The 13663-nt window shown below is 39.0% G+C and overlaps 1 protein-coding gene across 4 annotated transcripts in view; it reads left to right on the top strand.

The window, feature by feature from the left end:
• The window catches only part of RABGAP1 (RAB GTPase activating protein 1), a 68658-nt gene that overhangs the window by 8484 nt on the left and 46511 nt on the right, over nucleotides 1-13663 (top strand). For all 4 annotated transcript variants that reach the window (XM_068413830.1, XM_068413832.1, XM_068413831.1 and 1 more), the window contains exons 3-10: nucleotides 4290-4524; nucleotides 5078-5282; nucleotides 5914-6088; nucleotides 6442-6599; nucleotides 8040-8150; nucleotides 9773-9839; nucleotides 10722-10824; nucleotides 11988-12157. In XM_068413830.1, the coding sequence (XP_068269931.1) occupies nucleotides 4290-4524; nucleotides 5078-5282; nucleotides 5914-6088; nucleotides 6442-6599; nucleotides 8040-8150; nucleotides 9773-9839; nucleotides 10722-10824; nucleotides 11988-12157 (1224 nt within the window). The remainder of the gene's footprint in view (nucleotides 1-4289; nucleotides 4525-5077; nucleotides 5283-5913; nucleotides 6089-6441; nucleotides 6600-8039; nucleotides 8151-9772; nucleotides 9840-10721; nucleotides 10825-11987; nucleotides 12158-13663) is intronic.

The raw sequence follows: 13663 nt of genomic DNA, 5'->3' as shown, positions 1-13663 counted from the left end.
CATGAAATGCCATAGTCTGCAACACTTCTTGCTGCACGTGGGAGCCGTTTGTATTGCTGGTCTAAGGCTTGCCTCGTGGCTGTCCTGCGGTGTTTGTATGACACGCTGTATCTTGTTTAGTACAATCAAAGAAACTGAAGAGACTTGTGTATAAAGTCATCTTCATAAACCTTGCAAATATTTCAGAGAAGAATATCCTTAATTGATTTTAAACTGACTCCTGAAACTTACTTCTCAAATTTTCCTCATATGTTTACTTCCAAAGCCGTTTCTAAAATGCTGGCTGCAGGTATGCTGTTTCTCTTGATGAGGAAAGACCATCAGCACTGCTGCCTCCTGAGCATCAACAAGTGTAAAATAAAGTTACGTTGTTCCCTGAGTTGGCACCGAATGTCACAGAGCTTTGCAGGTCTTAAAGATAAGCTGCTTCATGAATTTGGTGCCAAGACTGAGCACAATCCTTGAACAAAGTGATTCACCTTGAGCCTTTCGGTATTCCAGCGTTGGAGAGTATGTGCTGTTTGGTTATTGGCTGCAATCTGAATGATTAATGGAAACGTTATACCTTAGATAAGCAGTCAGTGCGCAGTCTGAATTCTCCCATGCAGGGATCTTCCTGTTAACCTCCTTCCTTCTGCTTAAGGAGGTGAAAACTTTTAACAGAGGAAATGGGAAGACTTTTTAGCTGTTCTTAGGGACAGAAATTGTCTTTTGTATTGTTCTACAAGAAAACAGAGGTACTCCCCTAGAGTATGGCTTTGTTCTTGTTACCTTTTTTTCCAGCTTGCAAATAGTCATTCAGTAGCCAGTTTTACTGTATTATTAGAGTGTTTATCTGTGTGCATGGGTAAGTGGAGTTGTGAGGGTTGTCAGAGATGTTAAAAGTACTGTCACTGTGATATCTAAAAGTATTTAAGTAGTGTATGGAAAATTTGTATTAACAGTACAACGTGAGAACTGAGGTTACGTATTTCAGAGGAACAAATGAGATGAGCTTTACAGGGAGGAGCAGTTGCTTTGGTATTTATAACTAAGTTAATTTGTTTATATATGCCAAAACCCATTTGCTTTGATGTGTCCACTAAAAAATGCAGAAAGTGAGTTCGGGTTCGTATTTGAGCAGGTGTCTCTTTCTGGTGTTCTGTTTCTTTAGAGAAGCAGTTTGAGGATCTTTCATTTGCTAAGCGCAGTCTGAGGATGGTGCTAGAACTTTAGGCTTGTGTTTGCTGAATGTAGTAGGTTGTGAAATTTGTACATCAAATCTAAGGCTCTCGTTTCAAATTTGTTGATATGCTGTAGTTTTAAGTAATAGTGCTGTGGACTGAATTAATGCACATTTTTATTTTTGTTCTTTGTCAAGTCCAGACAGATAAATATTTCTTCTGAACACAATCAGGAACCATATTTTTCTTCAGTTGATCATCATTCATAAATGTGGTTTTGCTTTTTGTCTATGCTGAAATATGTGGTTCAAACAATTTATAAAGGGTTTGTCAGTGATTGCTTTCCAGAAATATCCTTTGCTAGCTGTCTCTGCTTTCCAGGATTGTTTTTGGTGTCTGCTTTTGCCCACTGCCGGTGGGACTGAACTAGATTTACAAAAGCCTTACTTATGGAGGACGTTGTGGAACAGTTCTTGAACTACATGGTACAATGAGACCTCTCACAGCAGAGGCCAGCAGCACATACGTCAGGAGAAGAGAATAAACTACAGTTCTAATAAATCCCACATATTACTGTAAAGGAAGTTTTGAAGGAGGCTACATCCTATTTAAAGGTTAAGTAAAATTAGTTTTCAGTTTTGTGAGAAACGGAGAAAACAATGACTAGGGTAAATGGTTTCTTTCCTCTATCTCAAGCAAACCTACATGAAGCATTTACTAGATCCACCTTGTTTAGTCTTCTTTTCTGCCCTTAGTTCTGCTGCACTCTGTCCTGCTGCCTCTTACTGTTTTCTTGGCTTGCAGCAAAGTTTCAAACACGTTTACATCTTAATGTGCACTGTCCCCATGACGTAGTGAATTTATACGGTTGCATAAGAGACTTTGGTTGACGTGAAGTTAGTTTGTATTTTAGACCTCGCCTCTTGGGCAGCTGCCTTGTTGCACTTCACTGTTATAGCTGTGAGAAGAGCAGAGCTCCTCCAGTCCGAAAGTATATTTGCTGTGTGTTGTAGAATTCTTTTTTGAGGGTAGTCTGGGCTGAGAAGGAAGGCTTTCTTGGAGGGATTCTTTTAAATTACTTTCTAAATGAAGATTTTGGTGATGAGGTTTTAGAATATTTATAAGACTTTTTTTTTTTTTTCTTTATATGCCTCTTTCCTGTCACCAAATCACACAATCACAGAATGGTTGGGGTTGGAAGGGGCCTCTGAAGATCATCTAGTCCAACCCCCTGTCTAAGCAGGTTCCCCCCGAGCATGTTGCACAGGGTCGTGTCCAGGCAGGTTTTGAATATCTCCAGAGAAGAAGACTCCACACCCTCCCTGGGCAGCCCGTGCCAGTGCTCTGGCACCCTCAAAGTAAAGAAGTTTTTCCTCATATTGAGAGGAAATCGCTGTAAAAAACTTGAACTCGTGTTTTACCTGTCACTAGTATTTTTAGGGACTTCTGTTTTCAAGATCATGTTTTATAGGGCAGTATCTAGGTATGAGTTATTGATACTGATTATTTTACCAAATATAGTAGATCACCATTCAGGCTTTTTTTGGCTTGTAATCTTGATGGAATAGAATATTTTTCATGTGGATTTTATGTTAATACCTTTACAACGTGTAATTCTCACTCGATATAAATTCCTCTCCTTCAAACTGAAGTCTGTTTAATCACTGTGAGCAAAGGCATATGAGATGCAGGTTTTTGCCAGAATGAATTTTAAGTTTCACAGAAAACAGGTCCTGTAAGCTAGAAGTTACTTTAGGTTTTTTAGTATCTAGGCTTTAATGGGGCTGGCAGGACATCATAATTGATTCGTAATGTTTTGTTGCAAAACATATAAACTGTATAGTAAAGTAACATGGTGCATCTTCCATCATCATCATCATCATCTCACTCACTTTCTGATGAGTGCCTATAAAGACCTGAATAATAAACTTGTTACTTAAAGGGATTATGCCTTTGATGACCACATGCTTGTGCAAGATCTTTCATTGCTTCCATGATGAATCATGCAAATGAATACTAAAATTATGGGGAGGAAAATGCAAATCTGTGGATTCCTGTAGCTAGTTAAAGCTTACTGATACTCCTGTGGATGTACAGCTGAGTAAGGAAATTACTCTGTCCTACTCCTGGCAGATGATCCCAGATAGGACATGAATGTATTTTAATCCATACTAAAAAAATGACTTTCTGTTTGAGCATGAGTTTCAAGAGCATAAACATCTCTCAGATTTTTTGTTGTTGTTTAGATTCTGTAGTAAAACAGTCACTAGTAAGTTTACAGAGATGTAAGGATGCATATCTGCTCATAGGGTTGAGTTTCGGTGCCAACAATAATAACCAGCAGCAGCTCGTGTGTTGGAATCGGTTACCTTTCTCTGACTGCCATCTGGTAAAATACTTCTGTAAACTCCATTTCCGTGCTTAATTTCTAAACTGTGTAAAGCATCAGTCACTTCCCTATTAATTGCAGAGGAGTGGACAAAGTTTCCTTAGATACAGTATCTAAGAATTTCCTGAAATTAATGTCTTTATTTTCTTTCTAACTTAGGACCTAATTTCACACCATTTAGGTTGGTTCATGCTTTCATCTTGGCTTCAATGAGCACAAAGTCAGGCTGTAGATGAGTGTTAGGAGATAAAACAACACTACCTCTTCCCTCAGCGTGGTGGCATAACCCTGTTCCAGATTCTTCTCTTCCTGTGGAACCTTGCTATCTTACCCATGATCCATGTAGCATATTTAATTATATTTGGCCCTTTCTGGTATTATTCTGAGAATTATTATAGACCACTGTACTGTGGACTTCTCTAAGTTTCTTCTGTCAGAAGCTAGTCTTTGTAGTTGGTGACAGAAGACTAGTTTTAAAGTAGTCTCCTCACTTTTTCCAGTACTAGAAAATCCCTGCTTTGAGCCTGTTGGTTTGTTAAAGCAGGGAGGATATAATCCGTACTGGTGAGCATTTGTACAATGCAGTTTGTGTTTATGGTTGTAACTAGGTTAAAGTTGTTAACTGCTGCTTTGGTTGGCAGAAAAAGCCATACGAATGACCCTGTGCATGAGAGGTATTATTTTTCGTTTGAACAGTCTTTTTTTTTTTGTGTCCCAACTCTGTTTGTGGTTCTTAGATTGTGGGGAATGGAAGCGAACAGCAGCTACAGAGGGAACTTGAAGACGTGCTGATGGACCCACCCATGGAAGATCAGTCAAGTGACCGGGACCATGGAGAAGAAGTTAGGACTGATGGAGATGGGGAAGAACCTGTTGTCCTTGAAGCTTCTGCATCCTCTACCATTAACCCAGTGTCGGTGGCAGGACTTCAGAAACCAGAAATGAGTTTGCCAGTGAAACCATCCCAGGGAGGTTAGAAAAAAATGGGGAATGCCTGGTGGTATCTTACGAACTAGCTTTATGTGGAGAAAGGAAGGAGAATTTAGGTACAGGTGTGTCCACCCACCTTTCCCCATGTCTCCCATGATAATCACCTAGTGCAGTGAATGCTGGGTTATGTGATGCAAGTTACCATATGCTGAACTGTCTTCTCTTCTGAAAACACTTGCTATACTAGCCTTGAGATGTGGGCAGAAATATTATGCTTACTTGCCTGGCTGTATAAAATATTAGTCTGTTTAGCTCGTCTGTGCATCTTATCGCTGTAATGAAAATCAGGGCACTCTTATATTGAAAAGAAGCCCTCTGAGTGAGCTGGTTGTAGAGTTGGGAGAGCTGAATTACTTTCTGCCATCAGTAGCTCACTTTCAGGCAGGGTTTTCCTATAGTGTCTTGGCCTGACCTGGCTTTCTGTGATGTGTTTCTGGGTCGCTTTTTCATTTAGTTAGTGATGAGTCAATCTCTAATAGTTTACTTATGTATGCTTTGTCTTGCTTCTTATGGTCAACTTTGTGTCTCACCCTAGACTGTGAGGATTTGAGCCCTTTTACACCCATGACAGATGAGGACAGCGTGGTGTTTAGCAAGCTCACCTACTTAGGCTGTGCCTCTGTGAACGCTCCCCGGAGTGAAGTGGAAGCCCTCAGAATGATGTCCATCTTACGAAGCCAGTGCCAGATTTCTTTAGATGTGACTCTGTCAGTGCCTAATGTCTCTGAAGGAACAGTGAGGTATGAAGCTCACTCAGGTGTACTCTGTGACTTTGTGCATTTAATGCTATTTCCTTTTAGCAAAGGAAACAAGCTACCAGTTTTCCTGGGAGGAGACATGAGCATCTTGGGATTTCGTTTAGTGGAAAAAGTGGGTTTTAAAGAGATCTGAGAAAATTGATACTTTGAATTAGTTTATCAAAGACATTTTATGCTCAAGGATCAGTATGAAATATTATGATGATCCAAGGTGTCCCAAAAGCCATCACGGGAGTGATTGTTGATGAACGCTTTGGAAATAGCCTGGAAAGTATTTAGTTTTTAGGGCTGAAAATGGCTGATACATGAGGCTTAACAGGGATGAGGCTATCCACTGCTGCGTGTTAGTGTAGCTTTTTGAAAGCTAAGCCCTGAAAACTATGGGGAAATTACCAGTGAAAATGTCTGTTGCATGCTGCTTTCTTATGCTGTTCAATCTAAATATAATTTTTCTGGTCAAGCTTTGTAGTAAGTGATAGTCAGGAGCTAGTTCATTTGTGATGTACTTTCTCCAGTAGCTATGAAATTGGTAAAGCTTGCAAGTTAATATCTGGCTGAAATAATTCTTCTGAAGCAGCAAGCTTTGTTTTTTTCCCTCTCTCTCTTTTAACAGACTTTTAGATCCTCAGACAAACACAGAAATAGCAAATTATCCAATCTATAAAATCCTTTTCTGTGTACGAGGGCATGATGGAACCCCTGAAAGTGATTGCTTTGCTTTCACTGAAAGCCACTACAATGCAGAACTCTTCAGGATTCATGTCTTCCGATGTGAAATCCAAGAGGCTGTAAGTTGAATCTTATTGTCAAATGATAGTTATGTACATGTAAATGTTATTACTGAAATGAAACTGAAGTATTTCAGACACTGTAGAAGTCATGTAATTCATCACTTTGGGCTTTTTTCTACCCCAAGTTAAGGTAATTGAAGAAACCTCAGATATGAAATAAGAGCACATATGATTTAACAGTTTATCCTTTTAAGAAGCATAGAAAACCAGTTAATTAGATGCTGAAACTGAATTATTTTCCTACAGTTAGTTCTCATTTTATTATTTAGTGAAAATTCAGGTAGGTTTCAGCTGCTGCATTCTGTCTGTCTGTAGCTTTCTGATCTCTCTTTGGTGCCATCTAAATGCAGGTGAGCCGAATACTGTACAGCTTTGCCACTGCCTTCCGTCGTTCTGCCAAACAAACTCCACTCTCAGCCGTTGCCACCCCACAGACTCCAGACAGTGATATTTTCACCTTCTCCGTGTCACTGGAAATCAAAGAAGATGATGGGAAAGGTTATTTCAGGTATAGTTTCTTCATTCCTGTGCATACAGCATCTGGTTCTGTTGGAAAGTGAGTGAATAGAGAGTGTGTGTCTGAGGTGGTCCCTAAATTCCCTTTTTGAAAGTTTCTTACTCTAGTTTAAAGAAATCCCAGACATAACATTTTTGGGAATATCCAGAGTTGTGTGCGGTTTTGGCCAGCTTTTCAAAGGTGCTGAGGCTGTGTGAATACTGCAGGAGGCATAAGAGTGCATATTTTTAATAAAGTCTCATTAAAGGAGGCAGAGAAAAGTAGAAACTGTGAAAAATTCAGTTTTTGAAATAATTTTGCTGATCCTTAAAGATAAGTTACTCTCCAGAGAAGTATCCAGCCAAATCTGTTTGTCAGAAGACACATTTACTTTTAATATCTAGTACAGGGCTATTACTGCTTCATCATGTGAGAGCTTGATGGTCAAGATCTCAAACTTGTTCCCACATTGCTGTTCCAGAACTAAATAAAGGTGTAGTTGTCCATAAGGTTTGTTTTTGTCTCCAGAGACTGGGCTCTGTATGCAACCCGGTGTCGGGAAACAACCGTACAACAATGAATTTGTGATCAGCAAGTGTCTAGAATTTAATGTAATAATATTATTTAGAATTCTTTCTTAAATAGTTGTTCACTTACAGTCATTGGAAAGATGTTTGTGTAGAGGCAGCAGGTTCAAATATATAGGAACATAAAGACCACTTTGCATTTTAACTTTGGTCATTAGGTTTGCTTTTGCTCCATGAATGGGATAAATTAAATTAATTCTTAAATATGTTGAACAGAGAGAATTCTCTAGGGACGTTGAGAGCAGAATCTAGCAGAACAAATCATACATGCTGGACTATTTCCTCTTTGCATGGTAGTGCTTTGGTAGTTACTGGAGTTCTGTAGTTCAAGCTGAAATCTTCCAGTGCTGCCCAGGAGAGGTAAATTTCTTGAATGACGTTGCCTCTGTAGGCATGCTGTTATTTTTATCCTAGTAAAAACCCAACTTTCCTTATTTCCCTGTTGTGGTTGCAACTTCCAGTTACATCATGCATTTTAAGAATATGAAGAATAAATTTGTCATCCATACCCATTTCCCTGTGATTTCCCAGGTAATACTTGCATGTTATATGGGGAATCAATATTCAGAAATTTTCTTGGAATTCTGCTGGAAGTCTCACAACGCTAAGCCACACAGTATAAAAACAGTTTTTATTTTGAAAACTAAGTGTCCTTGGTTTTCACCTGATGGTGATAAAATAATATGGCCTAATTATGTTGCCATTTCTTTCATGTTACTGATGGCAGTGTGCAAGGAAGAAAGGTCTTGAGTGCTTGTGTGTAAGAAGCTGGCTTCGCCAGTGTTTGATGCTGTTTTTGCTACATGCAAGGAATACAGATAAATAACGCTTTGAGGTTTTTTTTTCCTTTCCTGATAAATAACAGTGCGGTTCCCAAAGACAAGGACAGGCAATGCTTTAAACTCCGCCAAGGAACTGATAAGAAGATAGTGATTTACGTCCAGCAGACAACTAATAAAGAACTTGCTATTGAGAGGTAATTTCATAGATTTAAAAAAAAATTCTTTATCTATTTGATGTTTTGTTCTTTTTCCTCTGAGGCAGCAGATTAGTAGTTGTTCTATGAATACTCTGTTTATGTAATTTAACGCTACTCCTCTCTCTTGAGTGGGATTTTGCAGAAGATCAGATTGGTTTGTTCAGTGCCTGTGGCAGGGGGCACAGTACAGGCGCAGTGAAATGTTGCACACAGAATCACACACACAGAATCAACCAGGTTGGCAGAGCCCTCTGGGATCATCAAGTCCAACCGTTGCCCTGACACCACCATGGCAACTAGACCAGGGCACTAAGTGCCATGTCCAGGCTTTTCTTAAACACATCCAGAGATGGTGACTCCACCACCTCCCTGGGCAGCCCCTTCCAATGTCTAATAACCCTTTCTGTAAAGAAATGCTTCCTAATGTCCAACCTGAACCTCCCCTGGCGAAGCTTGAGGCTGTGTCCTCTTGTCCTATCGCTGGCTGCCTGGGAGAAGAGGCCGACTCTCACTGCACTACAACCTCCCTTCAGGTAGTTGTAGACTGCACTAAGGTCACCTCTGAGCCTCCTCTTCTCCAGGCTGAACAACCCCAGCTCCCTCAGCCGTTCCTTGTAGGTCAGACCCTCCAGACCCTTCACCAGCTTGGTCGCCCTCCTCTGGACTCGCTCCAACACCTCAACATCTTTCTTGAAGTGCGGGGCCCACAGATCTGGTTGTGCCATCAGTGGTTGCGTCTCCTCTAAATACCCATTTCAAGAACTTGTTTTAAAAACATATTGCTTTTACTTTAAGCAGCCAGTTTGTCTTAAATGCTGAGGGTATCATCAGACTGAGTTATTTCAAGTATTTGCTTTCCTTTCATCTCTGTTGCATCTGAGAGTATTGTTGTACGTATGCTTTGAATCTGCCGCAGTCTGGAATTCTAGAATATGAAGCGTCTGTAGGGAAGGGAAGAGCTCAGACTTCAAATCTGTCCCTGCTTAGAAATGAGCTAGCAGTGTTTGACTGCTGAGAGGGTTTAGTGCTGCTCATGCCACAGAGAAAAGACACAGCTTCTGCCAGCCTTTGCACTCTGAAATGAAACGCAGGACAGTGTGGTAAACCAGAGGATGGAGTGGAATAGACCTGTGTGGGCCAGAAGTCTTTGCGAAATGAAACCATAAAAGACAGGTCCTTGCACTTCATCTGGAATTTCCTGATTCTTGTCTGTATCAAAGGGTAAATTCTATGCAAATATATCTTAAAAAAAAAAAATTAAGGGAAGAAGACACAGGCCAAGTTGTCCTGCGGGATGGGGAACCCTTGTTAGCAGTGTCTGTTTTACACTGTTCTTGCAAACAAAGATAACTGAACAACTTTCCAGGCTACCGCATGCAGGGTAAAACCATATTGTAAATAGGCTTATGAGCTCTTGCTCGACATTTTTAATATTGGCTTGACATTGTTTTCTTGACATGCTTGATGCTGCTTTCAAGTGTTAGGGTTTGTTGACATTTGTTACTGGATTCATGGGCTGCTTGTGATGTATGACAGGGAATGTTTAGATAAGGAATGTCAGTGGTTTGTTTATGAGTAAGTGTAATTTTTGCGGTTTAATTTTCTGCCTGGCTTTGCAGATGTTTTGGCCTTCTCCTTAGCCGTGGGAAGGATGTTCGGAGTGGTGACATGCACCTTTTGGATTTGGTAAGGATCTTTTATTAACAAAATTAGGTAATAATTTTTATTATGATTATGCGTGATCTCAGGATAGACAGAAAAGATTTAGCTGCTTATGCACACTTGGTGGGGATTGATGCTGTAGCTGATGCTGGTGAGGGTGAGGCGCTGGGCAACTGGGTTGAATCCCTGGCTCTGCTGCAGAGTTGGAGTATGACATGATGCTTGGTCAAGGGAGTTGCCCAGTTTTGTAGTCAGTCATGACTGTTCTTGTTTAGGGGCCTGGAAGAAGAAACAGGGAACCTTATTTTTGGAAGTGCTGAATACTAAAGAGCTGTGCTCTGAACATCAAAAGTTTTATAGCATACTTATCACTGTAAAAATTGAGGCCTAAGCGGCTTCAAATACAACACTGAGAATTAGGGGGGGCTTTATTTTTATGACTCATTTTTCCATCTGTAAAACGATGATAGAGATCATCTGACTTCACAGGTGTGTTGTGAAAACAAACTTGCTAGTGTTTATGAAGTACATACTTGTTACTGTAGTGAGTACCCAAAATGGTCCAATGCTACATGAGTAATTTTTCTTTTTACTAGGCTTTGGATTGCCCAGAATATAAAGTTGATGGGAAGACAGACACACTGAATGCTAAAGATAAAATACTGACTTGGTTCTTAATAGCTGAATAACGTGTTTTGTGTGCTGAATGAAGCTGGATCTCCAGATGTTTTAGAATAAATTTATTTTATAAAATAGCTACTTAGGATAAAATAAAACAGTACTGGTGGACTTCAGATGCTTGCCCTTCTCTTCCCAATGCAGTTAGCTGTTTTATGGGGCTGAGACTTCATAATATGGAGATTTATTTATTTTAAATAAAAATACATAAATTTACCCTGTTTCCAGGAGTCCATGGGTAAAAGTTCTGATGGGAAATCATACGTGATCACTGGGAGCTGGAATCAAAAATCTCCACACTTCCAATTTGTAAATGAAGAAACACCAAAAGGTATGAAAAGTTGGCCAGATGTTATCTCTAGCCAGGGCAAATGACTTACATAGTGGGCATTGGATCAATTATCTTTGCTTTAAGGTGAATCCCACAAAAAGACTTTCTTCATAGTACAGGATATATTCTCAGAAAGTAGGATGCCAGATGCAACATAAAAATGTAGACAGAAGAGAAGGCTGGAAGAAAACTCCTGTGTTCAGTAATAATACCTTGTAAGAATAACTGTATCCCAGTAGGAGGCTGTATAGGTGTGGGGACAGGATGGAGATGCCTTGTGCACCATTAGAGCTTCTTAAGAATCCCATTGAGAATTGCACTAAATGACTCTTGCAGATTTCTTCTTTGCATAGTTCCTGTGGTCCCTTCAGATTTTTCTGAATCCAAGCTTTTAATTGAACAAGAAGAAGGATTCCTGTACCTATGAAAATGAAAGTAAAACACTCCCAACTGTAGTCGGAAAACAGCTGATGCTGCATTGCTCTCTTGAGTCCTGGAACAGATCTGTCGTTACTTCTTTTAAGATGTCAGCTGAATTATCATCTTTTCAATCTATTGTCACAGTTGCATGCCAAAGGTTGGGGAAGTTAATGGGAATCGACTGGGCAAAGTCATAAAAGTCAGCTTCTGCATACAGCTGAGTACAGTCTGCTGCTAGACTGAACACCATCCCACGTAAAGGACACAATTTATCATTTGGCACCAGAAGAGATCTGCTGAATCTCACAGCTGGGATGGTCTTAAATGCTGCCTTTAATATGGTGGGACTTAATCTAAGTAACTTCTAAAAACAAAAAACAACTAAAATGTCATTAGGCTAGATGGCAGATCTGCACTGTGGATTTAAGTCTACAGATCTCTTATGATGTTTAATGAAGATTTTTTATACATTTCAGTGGGATTTGAAAAAGCAAGATTTTTGTTCTCTTTAACAAGATAATTTTATTGACTTGAAGACTTACATTTCCATACTCTCTAGGGAATAGTGCATAGTCATCTTATTTTCCTTTTTTAAAAATTCTAGGTTTTTGAGATGTTAAATTAGGGAAAAAATTGAATTCTGCAAAAAAGTTTTTGTTCTTTCATGTTATTAGGAAAGAGGTTATGGAATATTTAGTTTGAAATATTTCTTTTAATACTATCACTTTGTTTTTTCTGTCTAGATAAAGTATTGTTCATGACTACTGCTGTGGATTTGGTGATAACTGAGGTTCAGGAACCTGTTCGATTCATTCTGGAGACTAAAGTCAGAGTTTGTTCACCTAATGAGAGATTGTTCTGGCCCTTCAGCAAACGTAGCTCTACGGAAAATTTTTTCTTAAAATTGAAACAGGTAACACTTAAAAAAAAAAAAATCTACAGTTAATTTGGGATTTGGCAAACTGCTTTTCAAATATAACTGTGGTATGGTCAGTTATATTGTTTCAAGACTTGAGAGGTAGATTTATGGTGTAATGCTGAGTGCTACAAATGCACTGGAGGTAAAGATGAATTGTAGTTATTAGTGCCTGTTGGCAGATCACAATTTCACTATGGTTGTTTCTCCCTGATTGGTAAAACCTTTACTAATGTTCATATTTCAACCTTTTGCTGCTGAATCAGAGAGGTACAATAAATGCTCTTCAATTTTAGAAAAGCTATCCTTCATTATGCTAATTGTTGCTGGATATCTAAAGTTCCCATAAAAAGTTGAATGTCCTCATTTCAAAGCAAATTTTGACAGCTTTGATGAGGCTGCAAAATTACATAGAGGCTTACGGATTTTCCAGCCAAGCCACAGAAATAAAAGGAACAGAGGATTTATCTGCAAACTGGGGTTATGCTGAGAGTTGCCTGCATAAGGGTATAGTAGGGTAAGACAAAAAAGGCTTTAATATAATCCTAGTGACATGCTATGTGATATGTCAGTAAATTAATTTTATCATACAAATCCAAATTTTTTTTTTAAGATGAGCAAACATCCACCTGAAATTAGAAAAAAAATTATTTTTTGTGAAAGTCTATTTTCCCTCTTGTACATGGTTGGAAGCAGAGATTTCACACATACCCCAAGTTTCCCCTGGGAAAAAAAATCCAAGCAACCACAAAAAATCCCTAGAACTTGTTAAAAACTTTTACTGTTTTTTCCAGCTTTCTTTTTTACCCTATCTACTGAAAAAGAAAGGATTATTTCTGTCCAGGATAATCATAATAACAGTACAAGGCAATGACTTGGTCTCAAAATAAGGCTGGAAAGTTGAAGGTCCAAGTCACTAAAGAGGTGATGTGCTTGAAGTAGCTGCCATTCTCCTGCTTTAGAAATTATTGTTCTGAAATGAAAGCCCTGTTTAAAGAAATGGAAATATATAGAAGCAAATAACAATGTGGATGTATGTGCTCTCTCAAGGTTTAATAATCCCAGGTGCAGCCCAAAAAAGCAAGGTTGCAGTCCTGATTTCTTAATAAGTGTTCTTTTTTTAGAGAGGTTTTGAATGAAATAAGAGGCTTTTCTTAGTTCTTTTTGCACTTGTCTTGAAGTGCCAGCAAATACTGGCATCTTGGTAGTAACAAAGATGAGGTTCACTAAGGATTCTTTTTTGTGTATGTCCTATTTTTTATATAAATCAGGAATAAACATTTTGGAAACTTTCCTTCAAAATGTCCTTCAAAATATAAGGTGCAAAAATCCTTCATGGATGAGATCAGTCTTTTTATTTAGGATATTTTTGAGGTGGAGCATGGAGATGTTGAACAGTTAAGGCTGTTGGGCTATAAATATTCTACAGCCTCCAAAAGGTGCCTTTTCTGTTTGGCAGTGTAAAGGAAGCTTATCTTTCTTAGCTAATTCTGTGTCTTTTGT

This window comes from Nyctibius grandis, chromosome 16, assembly GCF_013368605.1.
Source record: "Nyctibius grandis isolate bNycGra1 chromosome 16, bNycGra1.pri, whole genome shotgun sequence".
Classification (NCBI taxonomy): Eukaryota; Metazoa; Chordata; class Aves; order Nyctibiiformes; family Nyctibiidae; genus Nyctibius; species Nyctibius grandis.
The sequence above is the reverse complement of the archived record's forward strand: the minus strand, read 5'-3'. Positions and strand labels throughout refer to the sequence as shown.